At 41.9% G+C, this 19,732-nt stretch overlaps 1 protein-coding gene across 1 annotated transcript in view; it reads left to right on the top strand.

Moving 5' to 3' along the window:
• Positions 1-154: 154 nt before the first annotated feature.
• Positions 155-19,732, top strand: part of cep89 (centrosomal protein 89) — a 90,977-nt gene continuing 71,399 nt past the window's right edge. Inside the window, exons 1-10 of the mRNA XM_080760732.1 lie at positions 155-397; positions 1,056-1,162; positions 2,080-2,226; positions 3,459-3,711; positions 7,057-7,129; positions 9,985-10,019; positions 13,927-13,987; positions 15,378-15,473; positions 17,054-17,260; positions 17,832-18,004. Coding sequence (XP_080616858.1) covers positions 356-397; positions 1,056-1,162; positions 2,080-2,226; positions 3,459-3,711; positions 7,057-7,129; positions 9,985-10,019; positions 13,927-13,987; positions 15,378-15,473; positions 17,054-17,260; positions 17,832-18,004 — 1,194 coding nt within the window. The 5' untranslated portion in view covers positions 155-355. The remainder of the gene's footprint in view (positions 398-1,055; positions 1,163-2,079; positions 2,227-3,458; positions 3,712-7,056; positions 7,130-9,984; positions 10,020-13,926; positions 13,988-15,377; positions 15,474-17,053; positions 17,261-17,831; positions 18,005-19,732) is intronic.

A 19,732-nucleotide genomic window follows, 5' to 3' on the forward strand; every position in this document is an offset into this window, starting at 1 on the left:
AGATTTCAAACACACGCGTTGCTAAGAGGATTGAAACTCGACTCTGACTGGCTCGTCGCTTGAACTCGCTTCACTCCCAGCCAACCAGCGCCGCTGTTGTAGCTAGGTCAGTTTTCAGACAAAAGCGTCCTTCCTCACCTAACCAACCGCGCCGCGCGTCTGCTGATATTTATATTTACACAGTCACAGATGGTTTCATATCATAGAGCCTCTCTCACTGATATCACAACATGAATATAGAGAAAATGGCTACGATTCTCTCGACTTCAAAGTAGTAAACAATTGTCTTCTCAAGCTGGCTTCACCAAAAGGCAGACAGCTGAAGCTGACTTTACCAGCTTCAGTTTTGACCAATATGTCAAAGTTCAGTTTCAGGAGGAAGTCTGACAAACAATATGTAAGTTCAACGTTTTTTTCCCTATTCTTTCCATTATAACCCTTTAGACAGATACGAATATATAGCCTAATGTAAACACTAACAGGCTTCAGCTGCTGCCTGTAGCATATTTGCTTTGAGTGTACAGTATACTGTAGTGCTGCCACAATTAGTATCCCGACCTGAAAATGCAGGGAGATCGACCCCTGTTAATGAGCAAACATTCTGTACCAATGATTACTATCAGAATATACTATAGTACTATACTATACTATACTATACTATCAGAATATATATCGAGCTATTCAACATACCCTACCTTTAATTCCCTCACCACTCTGTCCCTGGTGGCTGGTGGTCGTTTAGAGACTCCTTTGTTACTCGATCCGACCAGCCTAGCATTCATCATGGGCATATTAGTGGAACAGTGGAATATTAACATCCTTAACTAATGATACCGGTATATACACTTGGTTAAATCACAGTGACTACCATTAGTTAATGGTGAGGACCAGGAATTAATGATACACTCATGATGAATTTATGTAATACAGTATGATGTTCATAATTGATTCATCATTAATTAAGCGTTATATGATGTGTATGCATTTGCATGACCTTTGAATGTGTGTGTACATACAGCATGGTCTAACTGTGTCCCTGACCTGCGTCTCCATAGAGGTACATCTCTCATGGTTTGGTCCCTGCTGCCTCCATCGCCCCAAAACCCGCTGTCCCCCGAACCCCTCCACCCCGCAGCCCCGACCCCTCTCCTGAGAGGCCCAGGTACCTAACCCCCAGCCCTCTCCTCTCCTCTCCTGCTCTTTACTCCACCTCCCTCTCCCTTTCTCCTGCTCACCCTTCCACCAGTATCATATTTCTCTTCATTTGTAGGGTTGGTATAGCCTCGTAAACCGCCCCTCTCCTCGCTTTCATTCTGCAGGGGGAGTGGTTCCACCAGGCTAGGGTTGGTATCCTTTAGGATTTTAATGATTCCAGTTCCTTAGCGATTCCCTCTTAAAGGTTCCCTTCAACGATTCCTAGGAGGTTAACCCAAAGGAAACCTTACAGGACTGTAACTCTGAGACAGTACAAATGGAACAAAATAAAATCACTCCCATGTGAAGTGAGGGGCACTCTTATCATCATACATCATCTAATTCCGGCCAATTAGAATTTGCGTCCTCACATTTGTCTTCAATGTTTGTGTTTACGCAATGGCATTTAGGGGCTCTATTTTTGTCAATGCTAAACCCCTTATCCCTAAACTACTTTGACCTTTTCTTTTCTCCACTATTTTTAAATACATTTTTGAATAGTTAAAATAGCCTATCTACAAGCTCACAACGTGTCGATGTAGATTGGCTATTTTAACTATTCAAAAATGTTTTTCAAAATAGTAAAACAAGTTTTAGGGATAAGGTGTTTAGCATGGACGAAAATAGAGCCCTTATAATGTTTGTGTTGGGACAATGACGTAAAACTGGCCATTCATTATCAATGGCATTTAATGTTCGTGTCAGGACAACGTTTTATTGTGTTTACACACACCCTCAAAGCTGGACATAGGAGGGGCTAGCGCCCTTCAAAAACAGTTCCGTAAACGGTTCCAAATGTGCTTGAACTGATTCCGATTCCTTGGGTTGTTCCGGATCTAACCCTATATTCATGAGTCCCTCTTCTTCCTCCTTGGTTTATTGCAGATCAGCGTTAGCCGCGGCCGTCTGGTCTTCGTCTCTGACCGGCAAGTCGTTTGCTGTTCCCCCAGCCAGACCACGCTCTCTATCTGACAGCGGCCACCCTCAGTCTGTCACCTACCACCCCGACACCAGCACTGCGCTCTACACACAGTAAATAGTGTTTTCAAACACTTCTATGCCATTTCTACAGCGAAGTCAGACAAAAAGGACAGGTCAACCACATGGACCCTATTGTGTGGCAATCATCCCGCGGAAATAGAAGATCTACAAACAACGCAACACATTGCGAGGTTGTAGATTGGCTATTTACGGAGAAGATATTTAGTGGGGGATATATTAGGCTTAAGTGGTTAAAACCACTTTAATCATTTTGAGCATGTCATCATAGGCAAAAATGAGCTCTGCAATGCTCACATCACCTTGTATGGTATAGGGCTTAAGTGGTTATTATAGCTTGATTCATATTTGTCGTTCGACTGGGTTGCTCACTGAAAATAGCCGATCTGCAACTGCATGGTCAGCTTGGTAATCTGCTATTTTTGGTGAGTGATAGCAGTATGATGGAGTATAATTAATGAAATATTAGAGAGGAAAAACACTGATCCTGAGGCCAATAATGATCTCATTATGTTACGGCCACTAGAGGGCGCACACAGTAAAGATATCTGGATGAGCCCCTCAGTACAAAATGTAACAGTTGAAAAGGGTGTCCCGACTTGGCCTTGTCTGTTGCACATTTTAGATTTTCTTTTTTATACACCATAATGTTCTTATTTTGATCATAAGAGGCTGAATGTCAGTCTCCAGGTTTTCTTCAGAATATGTATGACAGTTATTTACTGCGACACCGTACGATGCTATGGCATACTAGTGCTAGTATGGGGACACCCTTAACTCTGAGAGTGTGCAAATGAGTGAACTCTGAGAGTGTGAAAATGGATCCATTTGGTTCCATTTATACACTCTCAGAGTTACAGACCTGTTAGTCATTCAGTTCTAGCTCTTTATGTGTTTCTATTGTCCAGTCATTTTACATGTCCGTGGCAAAAATTTAATTTTGACAAATATGTCCACCACAAGCCAGCATGGTGATGACCCCTGGGGGTCCCATCAAAGGGCAAACTTCAAGCACAGCAAGGACTTACTATAAAAAGCCTTTTCATTTGATGATAGGGTTACACATAATTTAAAAACATTTTAATTATGTGCCAGCTCGCCTTTGTTCTTTGAAAAACATTATGGTGAAAATTAAAAAAGTAATTGTTTTAGACATACAAGGTTTCCACCCGACAGAGACTATAATACACACACACACACACACACACACACACACACACACACACACACACACACACACACTTACGTGCGTTTTGTTTGTACAGGGACACATGGCCAGAGTATATCATCAGTCAACCCCGCCTGCCATCTCCCGGACATTCTGATGAGGAGCTACATGACAGGGAACAAGAGGAGGAGGAGGAGGAGGAGGAGGAGGAGAGGAGGAGCAGGTGGGAGGAGGACATAGAGGGGGAGCCGCTGTCTGAGGAGGAGGAGGGCCATATCTACCAAAGTCTTGACAGACGAGGGGTCGGTCCAATCACAGAGCCTGTCTACGCAATGCCTATAAAACATCAGGTAGTTGTCTGTCTGTCTGCCTTACTGTCTGTCAGTCTTTCTGTCTGGACGTTGGGCACTGGCCTACTTGGAAAAGCATGCATGTTGAGAAAAAAAACGCCTACACCCGACCGACTCGATGCCAGACACTGCACTCCCTCGGGTTGGCGTTGTCGTGCATGTCAAGTTTGAAATCGGTCGGTTGGACGGTTCTCGAGAAACACAACACACGTGGATTACAGACATACGTACTACAAAGATTCCGTGGATATATTGTAAGATTGTAAGATAATGTTTACTTTCTGGAGTAATATTAGTTTTTGACTACAGTTACTAATCTTAATCGCAAGGTGGCTTCATACTAGGTTCTGAGAGAACTGACCGCTGTAATATACCATGATGAATAGAAATATTTGTATCTGCAGATCTGTGTTGAGAAAGTTAGAAGGACTCCCATGACATACTCTGCCTGATTTATACATTTAGGTGTTGTGCACCAAAAACAGCCCATCTTCTAGACCGGCTCTGTACCACAACCACATGCAATTAACCCAATCTGCCCCACCTGTTAAACAGAAATGCAGTGCAGTTGCCAGAGATATGGGGACAATTGAAAGAATAAAGAACCATGTGCACATCGCGTGCACGTCAGAAAAACTTCTTTCTTTTTTAAATCTGAAAAAAGAAAAAGAAATATATAGGCCTATGAAAAAAGGATTTAAAAAAAAATAACGCAACATTACGTCTTGGCACAGGTATAGGTATGCCATCTTCATATAATAGTTCCTCACTAATAATCATGATGAAATGGCACAAATGATGCGTAGCTTGCGGAGTTCAGTCAGACATACTCGAGGGGGTTCATGCCATGCTCAAGGCGCATACTATACTCAAGGGTTTAACATACTGCATTACTATGTGGGTGTATTCAGTCAGTGTGTGCAAGTCCCACACATCATTCGCTGATGTGGCAGTCAGCTGATCAATTGGGCGGGATACTTAAGCTCACTAGACTGCATGCTCTTCCTGCCTTCCTCTGCATATGGTTCCTGGTTGTTATGTGATGTTTGCTCCCAGCACCACCGGTGGGATCTGTTATTTATGTCCCCCATGGGGGTTTTATTGTATATCTATCTCACTACTCTTAATGTTTTATGATGGTGTTTAATCGTGCAGAGCAGGGAGAAAATGCAGCAGAGCCGAACGCCAAGATTAATATCATATACACACTTGTATTCTCTTTCTACAATAAATGTTGGTAAATCTATTTGTGAGTTGCTGACTGAATTGTTTTTCTACTCGGTCTGTGTCTCATGGGAGGGCTATGGGCAATTCAGAAACCCGTCCACCAGTGACATCATCGATGGGGAATCCAAGCTAATAGAAACTGCAGGCTTGTTTAAAAAAAGAATCTGCCTAACGATGATGTCACTGGTAGACGGGTTTCTCAACTGCCCACAGCCCTCCTATGAGACACAGACTGAGTAGGAAAAAATTGTGCCATTTTATCATGATTATGAGGACCTATTATATGAAAATAGGTTGAAAAGTGGTGAAGTGGTCCTTTAAGTATAAATCAAGCCTGCGTAAACTATTAGGCCTGTCATGCAGACAGCTGTTTTCCAGAATGCACTGGGTCGCGACCCTCAAATGAGCAAGGATTAGATCCTCCCCACTTCCCTGTTAGCATCTGTCACTCTCCATCAGCTGTTTCCCTACAGCTACCCAACATTTCTGTTAGTCCCACTGAGAGCCGCTTAGTGCATGCACCTCAGCACCTGTCGCTGAGACAGAGGGAGAGAGGGAGGAAGACATAGGTGAGAGAAAACGTTTTGGGAATAAACGAAGGTCCCTGATGTCATTTGTATGCACAACACTTCAGAGAAAAATCAACATGAAAAATACCTGGTGATAAGATCGTGGATTGTGATTCTGCCTGACAAAAAATCTATCTGAATAATGATGAAAAGGGACAAGATCTGACAGATCTCCATACAGATATGGCCATATTATCAGTCAGATCGCCTGTGCCACATTGTGAAACGTACCTGCAGTATGAAGTACAGGGGCACAGCAAAGTACTATAGTCTCTTTATTTGTCTCTTGTTTACATTAATTTGGTGTACGTGGTGCGATATGGAAGAGATTGAGAGAAGATAAGAGTTTGCCTTTTAGTAAGGCCGTGGAAGTATTCACACAAGTTTTGGATTTCTTTCCTGAAAGGAGATCAATGTCAATGCAAATTACCGGTAGCCATGTTGAAGCCCAGCACAGCTCCACAACACTCCGTGAGGCTGCACTCTTGACTTTATGTTTACCAAACTTCCTCGCAGATGGGTTTTAATTGTCGGTAACAAATCTTAAAGTAACTTTTTTTATTTAGAGCAGAGAAATCGCTTCACTAGGACAGGTTCAGAGCAGACAGTGAAATGCAAATGATCCCATTAAGTTGAACAATGACAGTCTCCAGGTGGTCTGGAAGTGTGAAGAACTCTCTGTCTGGGGGAGAAAGGGCGAGCGCGCTTCATCTGGTCGAACATACATACATGAGTATGACTAATTACATAACGTTAAAAGGAAGAAGAAGAAAAAAGATTTGAATTGGGTATTCCGGAAATGTCATGGAAGGGGAACCTTCTGAGAGCTTCATGAGCAAAGCTAATCGACCACAAAAAATTGGTCAAACTGACTGTTAGACACCGAGGGCTGTATTTTGCGTGTCTTAAGTACCAGGTCTTATTCCCTAACTTGAGTAAACTAAAGACCTGGAGGCGTGATCAATGCCATTTGGCTATTCTGAGTGGCCAAAGAGCATTGATCACGCCTCCAGGTCTTTAGTTTACTCAAGTTAGGAAATAAGATCTGGTACTTAAGACACGCAAAATACAGCCCCGAGTGTTAATAGGCCTACTACAATATCAACATTGCTTTAACAATATTTTTATTTTGTAACGCCAGACTTTTCCCATGGGGATCAAAAAAAGCTCTATATCCATCTGTCCGTCTGTGTGAGCAAACCACCTACTGTATGTTCCATGAGGGCAATGCATTTGAGGAATAATAGTATATAGCCCATATTGTGGCCTAGATGTGAGGGCCTGCAACCAATGACTGTCCGAAATAAAGATGAATGGAAGTGAAATGTATTGTGATGACACAATTTTGACATTGTTGGGTATAATCCAACCAACAGAGTGAGTTACATTCTGACAAGACCTGATGGGGGTTGTATTTGAGGAATAATTGTATATAGCCTACTTGATGTGCGGGCCTACAAAACTTAAGCACAAGGGGAAAGATAGGGCTAGGGGTAAAATAACATTTGATTCATTGAAAGTCTCAGATGTCAACTTGTGTGTCTTTCAGGGTACCAGTCAGTCAGAAGGAGGAGAGGAGACCGATGACTCTGCCTTCCTGTGCTCTCCCTCTCCACTACAAGGTCTCTGCTCATATTACACACACACACACACACACACACACACACACACACACACACTGTACTGTACATTCACCACACATGCTGCACACCACACACATACTGTCAGTGGTGGAAAAAGTACTCAAATGTTTTACTTAAGTAAAAGTATCAATACTGCAACATAAAACTACTCCATTACAAGTAAAGGGCCTTTCAAACGTGAAGCGATATAACACGCCTATGGTTCATTTTCAATGAGACCTGTTTTTGCGCAGGTCTCATTGAAGTCGCGGTGCGACAACGCAAGCGTATTTACGTGAGCGCGGTCCCGTGAATTTGTTGCGCACGTGCTCGTTTCGTGCACACGCCCGCGACTCACCAGACCTGGATTCTGTTTAGCTTTTTTTTACGCTTGCGTTGTTGCGTTGTCCTCTTAAGCAGACCTGTCGTTGATCCAGGCAACAACGTGTGCGTTCTTCGCTTCCCGTTTGAAAGGCCCTTAAAAGTTCGGAACTCAAATGTACTTAGTAAAAGTACAAAAAAAGTTAAACGTATCAAAGTACTCATTATACATAATGTCCCATTTCAAGTTTTCAAAGGTTTTCAACCCCATCTCACAGACATAGCACGGAATTGCAATTCCGTACACACGCTTAGAAATCCCCAAAATACGTACATTACACGACTACTGTTTTTACCGTGACGGAGGCGTGGCTTTCACTAGTACGGAAGTGCTATTTCACCTTGGCTCATGGTGGTTGGGTGAGTTCGGGTTTTACATTATTTGCTATTCTTTCTATATCGGGTTACAACTCAGACAGGGCTGAGTCGGCTCTACCGAACTTCGCAACGCTCGACACGGCAACTCACGGCCCTTTAGGGCCGCTCGGTGGTGTCTCCCAATCCCATGGCTCAAGTTTGGTAGAGACGGCGCCCCTCCGTCATTGTCTATGGGGAGGATTGTCATCTGCAGATCTACAAGCACACAATGTATTGCATCGTGACACATTGTGAGCTTGTAGATCGGCTATTTTCAAATGTACGAAATATATGGCTGATGTGGTTAATGTATGTTTTGTAATAATAATCAACATCTACAAAGTAAGTAGTAACTAAAGTTTTCAAATTAATGTAGTGGAGTAAAAGTACAATATTTGGATCTGAGATGCAGTGGAGTAGAAGTAAAAGTATTGGGATTTGGAAATACTACCAATATATTGGAAATAAATTACTCAAAAACTCAACATTTTACTTAAGTATAGTACTTAAGTAAACGTACTTAGTTACTTTACACCACTGCATACTCACAATCATGACATTTTACTTGACGAGTAATTGTCATACAAAATAATTGCGATTCATGATTTAATTGTGTTTATCCATTGAACATTGGAGCATGAAAATAATATTTTTTTAGCTTGGCAATTTTTGTTTACAAAGCCTAAAAAGGCTTTGTAAACAAAAATTGCACGGGCAGATATGACTAATAACTTAAATATACAAAAACATACTGACAATGACCGATACCATCCATCCATTGGGGGTTAAGGTTCCAACAGAGATTTCCAGTCTTACCCGAGCAACTTCCTCCTCGCGGATCACAAGGCGTTCCCAGGCCAGTTTAGACATCTGTACTTAGATGCCCGAACTACCTAAGCTGGCTCCTTTCCAAGCGAAGGGTCAGTGGCTCTACTGCGAGTCTCTCTCTGGTGACTGAACTTCTCACCCTATCTCTAAGAGAGATACCAGCCACCCGTCTGAGAAAACTAATTCCGCCCGCTTGTAACCACGACCCACACTTCATGAGTCATGACCATAGGTGAGAGTAGGAATGAAGATTGCTGAGAAGAGCTTTGCCTTCTGGCTCAGCTCTCTTTTAGTCACAACAGTGCAGTACATTTACTGCAATACCACTCCTGCTGCTCCGATTCTATGACTGATCTCCTGTTACCTCCTCCCCTCACTCGTGAACAAGACCCCGAGATATTTAAACTTCTTCACCCGGGAAAATCTCATTCCCTACTTGGACTGCCCCATCCATCGGTTTCCTGCTGAGAACGATGGCCTCAGATTTGGAGTATAGAAGACTATTGACTTATATTAACCAAATCTACACATCCAACAAAAATATTAGTTACGCAGTGTAGTTGTTTAAAGGTTAACTAACTTTTCTTCATAAGGAAACCATAATTGTTTGGCTGCATTCATCATCATGTCCATGGACACAGTTAATAAATGAGACTTCACAGACGGCACAAACCTTTAATTATCTTTTATTAACTAATTTTCGGTTCTTATTTAGAAAAGTACGACGGCGTATAATTCATGGGAAGAACAATTTAGTTTTTTTAGGACCGTTTCCGTTTTAGTGTGTAGCGACTTGTATTTGTAGACAGGCTCTGGATCATTGGATTGGTCCCTTCTCTCAGTAGTCGATTTAATTCCCTTAGAGTTGCCTCCTCTCTCCTCACCTCCAGAGTGGGGAAGGAGTTAGTTGGTATCCCAATGATGCGGCAGCAGCTTCTCTGCAGACATTCCAGTTCCTGTATTGCATATATTGTATTACATATTCCAGCACTGGTGTAATAAAGGTCACATTTACCTGGGTCAACACATCTAATGTGAATGTTACTGTAAGGGTTGATGGTATACAATTTAAGTTTACATGAAATCTAACAATCTAACATTGCCTAGATTTGGTTTCAACCAATTTCAACACCATCCCTATTTTTGGCATGACATTGTGCAAGGTGCTCTTTGGTTAGAAAAGGGAGAAGCCTTCAAAGTCAAATAAGTTGAAAAAACCAAGGCCCATCTTCCAAATAAAGTTAAAAAGGCTTTCGCATTTACTAATATAGTATGTTGTTTCTCTACAGAAGAGATACAGGAGGCAGAACTGCTGGATAAGAAGGTAAGACACCTATTTCTCCTTTCAGTTTAAAATCTTTATTTTAATTACTAGACCGGTGCCCGGCTTTAGAGCACTGAGTCTGTAACGATGGAAGTTGGAGATCCATGCCCCACCCGGCTATGCAATACCCGCTGTACCCGCGTATATCTATTTTACGTCCGAGCATAGCCCGCGTATATCTATTCTACGTCCGAGCATAGACATGGTAACGCCCGCCTGCCTCTGATTGGCCTACCGACACTGCCGGCCTTACCAGACTTAAATCCGAGGTGGATAGCTGGAAGTACGATATAATACAAGAGAATGACAGCTTGGCACGCGCACAGTAACTTTTATGTTTTGTAGAAGAGACAAACTAATATATTGTTTATGCCGTTTATTTTACATGTGTACAGTGTAAACTTGAAACATTATTGTACTGTAAAAAGGTCTCTTTTCCCTTGATCTTTATCTTTTTTAGTATCATAGTATTAGTTTACTATAATTAGATTAATACACGATAATCAACACTAATGCTTTACTTTAGAACACACCCAAATCATACAAATACGTATATATGCGTTTGTGTGCTAAAAATGGCTCTGTGAACCAAAAATAGATTGTGATCCACTGGCCTAGAGGGTAGAGGAATAGTTTTTGGTGCTTGATTTTGCATTCCACAAGGTTGGGGCAGCAACAGAAGATTTGTGTTCATTTCTTTTTCATCTAAGTAATGCGACACATTGTGAGCTTGCAGATCAGCCATTTTAGTAGCCAATACAAACATAGGTGTTTTTAGTTAAAGATGTTCAAAAATAGCAGATCTACGCCATCATAGCACGTCACATAACGCACTATGATCTCATCTTGTATATCTGCAGATCTACGCCATCATAGCACGTCACATAACACACTATGATCTTGTATATCTGCTAATAGCAGATCTACGCCATCATAGCACATCACATAACACACTATGATCTTGTATATCTGCAGATCTACGCCATCATAGCACGTCACATAACACACTATGATCTTGTATATCTGCTAATAGCAGATCTACGCCATCATAGCACATCACATAGCACTATATGATCTTGTATATCTGCAGATCTACGCCATCATAGCACGTCACATAACGCACTATGATCTTGTATATCTGCAGATCTACGCCATCATAGCACATCACATAACGCACTATGATCTTGTATATCTGCAGATCTACGCCATCATAGCACGTCACATAACGCACTATGATCTTGTATATCTGCAGATCTACGCCATCATAGCACGTCACATAACGCACTATGATCTTGTATATCTGCAGATCTACGCCATCATAGCACGTCACATAACGCACTATGATCCTGTATATCTTCTATTTTTTGGTAATCAACACTAGCCCTCAAGTATTCGTTCACAATTAGTTCTATGTTGAAGGTTTCACTGTTCTCTGGCTGTGCGAGTACTGTACAGTATGCGTTTGTGTGCTAAAAATGTCTCTGTGAACCAAAAATAGATTGTGATCCACTGGCCTAGAGGGTAGAGGAATAGTTTTTGGTGCTTGATTTTGCATTCCACAAGGTTGGGGCAGCAACAGAAGATTTGTGTTCATTTCTTTTTCATCTAAGTAATGCGACACATTGTGAGCTTGCAGATCAGCCATTTTAGTAGCCAATACAAACATAGGTGTTTTTAGTTAAAGATGTTCAAAAATAGCAGATCTACGCCATCATAGCACGTCACATAACGCACTATGATCTCATCTTGTATATCTGCAGATCTACGCCATCATAGCACGTCACATAACACACTATGATCTTGTATATCTGCTATGTTTTGGTAATCAACACTAGCCCTCAAGTATTCGTTCACAATTAGTTCTATGTTGAAGGTTTCACTGTTCTCTGGCTGTGCGAGTACTGTACAGTATGTGTTTGTGTGCTAAAAATGTCTCTGTGAACCAAAAATAGATTGTGATCCACTGGCCTAGAGGGTAGAGGAATAGTTTTTGGTGCTTGATTTTGCATTCCACAAGGTTGGGGCAGCAACAGAAGATTTGTGTTCATTTCTTTTTCATCTAAGTAATGCGACACATTGTGAGCTTGCAGATCAGCCATATTAGTAGCCAATACAAACATAGGTGTTTTTAGTTAAAGATGTTCAAAAATAGCAGATCTACGCCATCATAGCACGTCACATAACGCACTATGATCTTGTATATCTGCAGATCTAGGCCATCATAGCACGTCACATAACGCACTATGATCTTGTATATCTGCTAATAGCATATCTACGCCATCATAGCACGTCACATAACGCACTATGATCTTGTATATCTGCTAATAGCAGATCTATGCCATCATAGCACGTCACATAACGCACTATGATCTTGTATATCTGCTAATAGCATATCTACGCCATCATAGCACGTCACATAACGCACTATGATCTTGTATATCTGCTATAAAGTGGCGAGTTCTCCAGTATCCTCTTTAAACTTGGTGGTTCTGAAGAACTGTGCGCTACACAGTCAGTTATCCTGCCTACTGGTTTCTGATCTGGTTCTGCTCTGTCTGAGTGGAGAAACAACTGTAGTTTGGAGTCAAACTGGGGTTTAAATAGGGCTGGCTTGATTGCAGATGATTGTGTTCAGGTGTGTCCAACCTGGCAGTGTGAGCAGATCAGCCCTGCATAATTAAACATCAGTTGTGTTTGGAGGAACATGAGATATGGAAATCACACCTGACCTGTGAATACACTATTTATATTTATTCAGAAGGGCTTGCCAGTGTGTGGTTTTCCTTCCCTTCTAGAAAAGTGATCCCCAGATTGATGTACTGTATGTGGCCACAGTCACAGACCCGTAGCTGAAAAGATGTACCAGGGACCCCATGACAGAAGATTTGTGTTCATACTTTTTTTCATCTAAGTGTCCAAGTAATGTGACACATTGTGACCTTGCAGATCAGCCATTTTAGGCTTGAATACCGCTATTGAATTTTGTGGCCTGAATACCGCTATTGAACTCTGCAAATATACAAACTGCATTGATTTTCATTCGCAAACTGACATTATGTGATTGTATACACACATATTTCAGCAGTTCACCCATTTCACTATAACACCACCATGTGTGAGTGTGAGTGAGAGAGTGGCCGAGATTTTGGGTATTGGAATTTGGCTCTAGGACAAGTACCTCACTCTCTCCATATGTCTCAATCACCCCTCCTCTCTCTCTCTCTCTACTCTCCCTCTCCCACTATCAGATGGTGCACATGTAGCTGTTAGAGGAAATTGAAAATCTTTCAGATATCATCTGACCATTTGTCTCTTTACTCGGCTTGTCCTCGTATAATCTGTCTTTGGGGTTAGATGATAGTTATTCTCTTAAGGCAGACGTGTTGGCTTCCACAACTTTCAAATTAGGCTTCGATCTGCCTAACTTCTGTGCTTCGGAAGTGTTGGGAGTTCTCCCGACACTTTCGTTTTGCCTTTGCAGTCACATAATTAAGTCCTCCCGGAAAATACATTTGTCAAAGCATATCTAGCTAGCTGCTTTACCACTGGAAATTCTAAAAGGTCATTTAAATATATTTAAAAATACACTTGCGACTGGTAGAATTCTGTTCCGGTCTGGCTTGAGAGACAAGACTGGATTATTGTCAGCCCTTCGATAATAATGTCACTCAGTTAACCATTCAATAGACCAACCTGTCAGTCAGCGAGTGAGTCAATCACTCAGTCAGTCAGTCAGTCAGTTGGAATGCCTATTTTGGCCATGTCAATATAGAAGAAGATTTGCTCAGATTTTATTTTTAGTCAAAAGAAATCAATCAATAGCAAATCGATAGCTTTTGAATAGGGCTTAATTATACCTTATTATGTAGACACTCTGTTTCTCTTACAATTGCTCTCTCTCTCCTAGACCTCGACTCCAAAGCTGAAACAGAAGTCTTCATCAGCCAATAGAATCATGCCTTCCCCAGGTATTGGTCCTCTCACTGGTCCAACCCAGAATGGTTTTCTATCCTATCCTATCCTATCCTATCCAGTGTTTAAAGCCTTCACCTTCCATTGGACTACTTACTGGCTGCCGGAATAATGAGTGTTAATGGAAAAACTAAAATACACACTAATACATAAGGCTAAGCATATTATGCTTAGTCTTATACTTTAGTGTGTATTTTAGTTTAGCTAATATATTATATTAGCAGATTTTCAAACTAACTGACAATGAAACATTCACTGCAATGAATTGTTCTGTGCATTTGTTGCGCAAAAGCTATTTTTCTTGTGACAAATCTAGTTATCTATAATCTAGACACACAAAAAACACTGAGATAGCTGGAAGTTGGTGTTGAAGGCTGTAATCTGTCTCATTCCTCTCTCTGATAGCAGTAATCAAGTATGTGAGAGAAACTAATTATTTGGAGTGGTTAGAATCTGTCTTGTAGAGGCAAATAACAGGAACTGTCTGTCCTACAGAGACAAGCAGAAGGAGCGGATTGAGTAGTGAAACAGATAAAAAATGTGTCTCCTTTTCTGATAAAACAAAACTGTAAGAGAAATGGATTCTAAACTCCAGTCGTGACCTGTGACTTTTATAATACAGTGAAGTAGTTCATGTTTTATCTAGGTCTGTTGCTAGATGGCAATAGTCATTTTGCATAATCATTAGATTAGATTTTCTATATAAAAACTGGATGAAATGAACAGAAAGGTCACATTTCCATCATTATTTGGACCTCATTGTCCACACATTTAAAGGACAACTTTAGTTTTTTTCAACCAAGGTTAATGTTAATTTTTTAAGGTTTTATTTTTCATTTGCCCCAAGAAATTACATCTGGCCACAAAAGATCACAGGATCTACTGAATGTGTCAAACTGACATCGAGCCTATGACACACAGCTTGGCTTCCCCACAGTAGTCTACCTTCATATTCAGTAGATCCTGTGATCTTTTGTGGCCAGATGTAATTTCTTGGGGTCTAGTAGGACTATAGTAAATGATGAAAAAATAAATCGCTATACATTTTTGTAAAGAAAATACATATTTAGCCCCATGCTCGAATGCCCCCGCCCCCCCTGTCAAAAACAGCAAAAATCCCTAAAACGAAAGAAAGCAGCAAATGAAAAGAAAGTAACACTCATCTTTTACTTTCTCTAATAACAACCTAAAACATGAACCTTGGTTTAACCACTTATCTGCCCTTTGCACTTTTAGTTTAGAAAGCACAAAGGGAAGAAATTTAATTTGTATTCACACACACACCATGTCCCACTGTTCAATGCCAAACATCATGAATCATAATTATTTGTAGGACCGTTACTAGCCAACTATAATCAGGCTTAATGTGCTTGTTTGCTTTGTTAGACGTGACAGAGGAGACAAGCGGCCGTGGATCGTCCAGGAAGAAGAAATGTAACGTTAAAAGGAGAGAAGGCAGTCGAGGACAGCATGGAGAGCCTGGTAAGACAAGCTGCTCATATCGATGCCTGATTAAACGACTCAGTTTCCTCCTCAACCTTCACTCAACTTTGTGATTTTTTTTAATTGTCATTATAGTTGTGCAGTGAACTCTGCTATCCATTTGGTGTGTTAATGCTTTTTTTTAAACGATAGTGTACTATTTTCCAAAGATTTTCATACATTTGAGTACATTTTGATGCCAATACTTTTGTACTTTTATCTAATAAAAGTACATTTATTACTTAACAATTTATACATTGCAGTATTGATACTTTTACTTCCACCACTACAGTACTTGCTTATAGTTCTAGAACAGCATAGTGCTTTGTGTGGACGGCCCATCCTAGCATCGCTATTCTGGGGTTAACAATCAGCAGGAACAGACGATCTGCAGGCTTGCGTTGTGAGCTGGTAGATCAGCTATTTTCAGCAAAGACATTTTGTGTCTTACACAAAATATACGCATAGTCGCATACTGTAGGGTTAAAATGGTTAACGCCATGTGCAGCAATGGAAACACGTTTGTTAAACGTACCGTAAACATACTATAAAAGTACTATATGACTTTTACTTCTGTCACTTTTTTTAATACAATATGTTTGCATACTTTAGTTATTCACGTCAGACTAATGGATGGAAATGTACTGTAACCCATTTCACCACAGATTAGAATAGAAGATTTACCACTTAAACCCTACTTAGGGTCCCTCAGGGCTCTATGGTTTGTCCGCTCCTTTGTGTGTTTGCTGTGAGCTTGTAGATCTGCTATTTCCCAGGAATAGGGACATTAAGGGCTGATTCATACTCCTATTTTAGAGCCGAATAAAAGTTGGTTTGGTCCTACAATGTGACGTCATTTGAGGTTCGGGGGGGGGCGGGTACCGTCCTAAAGTCGGCTCTTCGGTGCTACTGAAAATTTCTGACGAGCCGAAATCATTTCGGCACAACAGCGCAGAAATAGCGGTAAAATAGGAGTATGAATCGGCCCTAAGGGTCATGTTGTGCGCTTCATGTACTGATGATTGGATGGGCACATTTTTACATTCTGCGGTCTAATGCCCCCCCTCCCCTCCATTTCTTGTTCTCTTTTGTTCTGATCTTGGTTTGGGTGTCTTTTTCTGTGATGTGTTGTGTGGCGTGCCTTGCTGTCGCATGTAAAACCAACATGCAACCCTGTTGTGGTGCAACGTGCCCCCCTGTACAACCCCCATGCACCCACCCCACCCTACCCACCCACACCTAACACCCCACACCCACTCATTCCCTACTCAAACACACACTGCCTCATTTCACCGTCCCCATCCCCAAACACTCCCACCTCACTAACTCCACCCCATCTCACTCACCCCTACAATTACACATCCAACCCCACCTGAACAAACCCCACTCATTCCTATCCAAACAACCCCACCTAACTGACCCCACCCCGCCTGCCCCGTGTTCTTCATTTTGCCGTGTGGCTGTGTGTTGTTTTCTATCCTTGTGTGTGCCGTCCTGTTCCGGTGCCCCATGGCGTTCTCGCCAACGTCCTCCACCCCCCACACCCACCCCCACTACCACCGACCTCCACCCACGCCCAGGGCCCAGCCAGGCGTACAGGGAGGTGTTGGAGGTGCAGAAGGAGCTGGTGCACTCCTTGATGGCGCAGAACGCGGGGCTGGCCGCCGAGCACCGGCAGCTGGAGCAGAAATTGTGCCAGCAGGGGGGAGAGATCAGCAGGAGCCTGGAGAGGCAGAGACAGCTGGAGGAGGAGCTGAAACACAGCAAGGACAGGAGGAGCTCAGCAGGTGGTGCTCAGGGGGAAGAGGAGAGACACAGAGAGGAGAGGAGTAGGATAGAGCGACCAATGCTGATTACAGATGTTTTAACTGATATTTCAAAGAGTGGAACATGTATTACCATTTTGAAAAGGTTAAAAAAAAAGTCAAAAGAAAACGTCAAAAGAAATCAATCAATGGCAAATAGATAGCTTTTGAATAGGGCTTAATTATGCTTTATTATGTAGACACTAGGCACAGCGGCCACATAAAAGTCAAGATCGATTTATTGGCTCTTTATCTCTGGCTCTAGAGATAAGAGGAGAGAAGGGTGAGAGAAGAACCGCAAGGTGAGGAGAGGAGAAACCGGGAGAGGGATAATTTGAGGAGACAGAGAGTAGGAGACCCATAGGGAGAGGAGATGCTGGCTGGCTGTGACTAAACATAGTATATGATGCTGTCGTGTAGCTGCAAGGATTCTTCTTTCCTGTTTAATGCATCGGGCCTGCAATAATACATGCGTAACACTGTACAGGCCCTGCTCTTTTACACATTTAGTATTTATGCCCTTGCTCTCTCTGTGTGCATGCGTGTGTACTAGGACTACAGACAGAAAGGCAGCCTACAGACAGGCTACAGGCAGAGTTACGGACGGTCAGACAGCAGGCTCAGGAGTTGGTGGATGAGAACGACGGTCTCAAGCTCACGGTGCATCGTCTCAACGTGGAGCTGAGCCGCTACCAGGCCAAGTACAGACCCCTAAGCCCACAGGAGGTGAACACACATCCACCCACACATTTGTATATTTGCTTACTACAGGGCAGGTGTTGTTGTTGGCACTGGGGCTGACATGGACCTAGACACAAATGTTGAGCCCGAATTTCACTAAAGGCTGACAAACGACCATGGCGGTGTATATGCAAATAATAATGAAATAGGAGTTTGATAGGGCTCGCTGCCTCGCTGTTAACCTAGAATAAACTTTGGAGCAGAAATCACATCAGATGTGCGTGGTGATGGTGGTGAGAGCTTTGGGACTGTGTGGGATTGAAGGAATGTGGAGTTACATTATTTACTGGACATTAAACGTACAGGGCTTGGATAGGATTGTTTTCAAATCAAAACATTGAAGCTGTAGCTGAGGCCTTTTCCCTTGCTGGTCCCCCACCGATGGTTGCTATCAGCTTTTCACTCTGCGTTTTGGTTCCTTTGTGCCCAGATGCCAGTTCAGCCATGAATTTTACCGCCTTCTGGTCCGAACGCCCACCTTGCCGAGATCGCCTTTTCATGCCTTTTTTAACCATATAATGTTAGTCAGTGGCGTAAAGTAACTCAAGTACTGTACTGAAGTACAATTTTTGATATTTGTACTTTATTTCAGTATTTACAATTTCCAATACTTTTACTTCTACTCCACTACATCTCAGATCTAAATATTGTACTTTTACTATTTAACGACTTCAGCCCCATATACATTTCGGCCATTTGAAAATAGCCGATCTACAAGCTCACAATGTGTTGTGATGCGACACATTGTGAGCTTGTAGATCTGCTATTTCAAAAAAATATATATACATTTGAAAACTAGAAATGAAACATTTCGTTTACTGACATATTATTTTTTACCTGTAACAGTATTTCTACATTGCAGTATTGATAGTTTCACTCAAGTACAATATGTGAGTAACTTTTCCCACCACTGATGTTAGTACTCATCACCAGATGTTCCAGACGGCTACACGCCTGAACACCTGTGGCTTCTTGTTGTTGGATCCTGGCTGCCTAGATTTAGTCAATCTGCTGTCTGGTGTTCAAAATTAGTTGATTGTCATCCAAGATTCAATGTACTGTACCTCCATGCAAAACGAACACCTCTGCAGGGATATCGCGCTTGCTCCATGACCAGAAAGAACGCTGGCTGGGCCAGGCACATTTTTTGTCTTACACAAACATTTAAATTCCCATTGACAATGAATGGAGCATTTTATGTCATAGTCTCTAAGCAAATACCGGTAGTCATAGTGTCTATTTTACGTCATGATGATAATGATAATAATCTTTATTGTCCCGAAGGATATTCATCTTCACAGGTTTGTTCAACACCAACAACAAAAACAACACATACGTAGTACAGAAAAACATAACACCAAGACAAACAAAAACATGAGTTTCCCCACTGTGTACAGAACCATCCTATCGGCGGGGCAGTTTGTTTAATGCCGCGATGGCTGAGGGGACAAAACTCCTACTGAAACGAACCTTTTTCCAGGGTAAGGTTCTGTATGATGATACAGGTTCTGTATGATGATAAGAGCGCCCCTCACTTCACACGGGTCATGGGTGTGATGTTTATTATAGACTGAAGAATATTTTCTCTGAGTCCTATATTAAACATTGCCACTTTGGCTATTAGTGTGTGCGGCCACGTTTTTCTCTTTTTAAGACTATACCTTTTAGATTATTCTACCGTGGACCGGTACCACTACAAGGACTGGTGTGTGC

The sequence above is a fragment of the Protomyctophum bolini genome (genome assembly GCF_963924005.1).
Source record: "Protomyctophum bolini genome assembly, chromosome: 1".
In the NCBI taxonomy this organism is placed as follows: Eukaryota; Metazoa; Chordata; class Actinopteri; order Myctophiformes; family Myctophidae; genus Protomyctophum; species Protomyctophum bolini.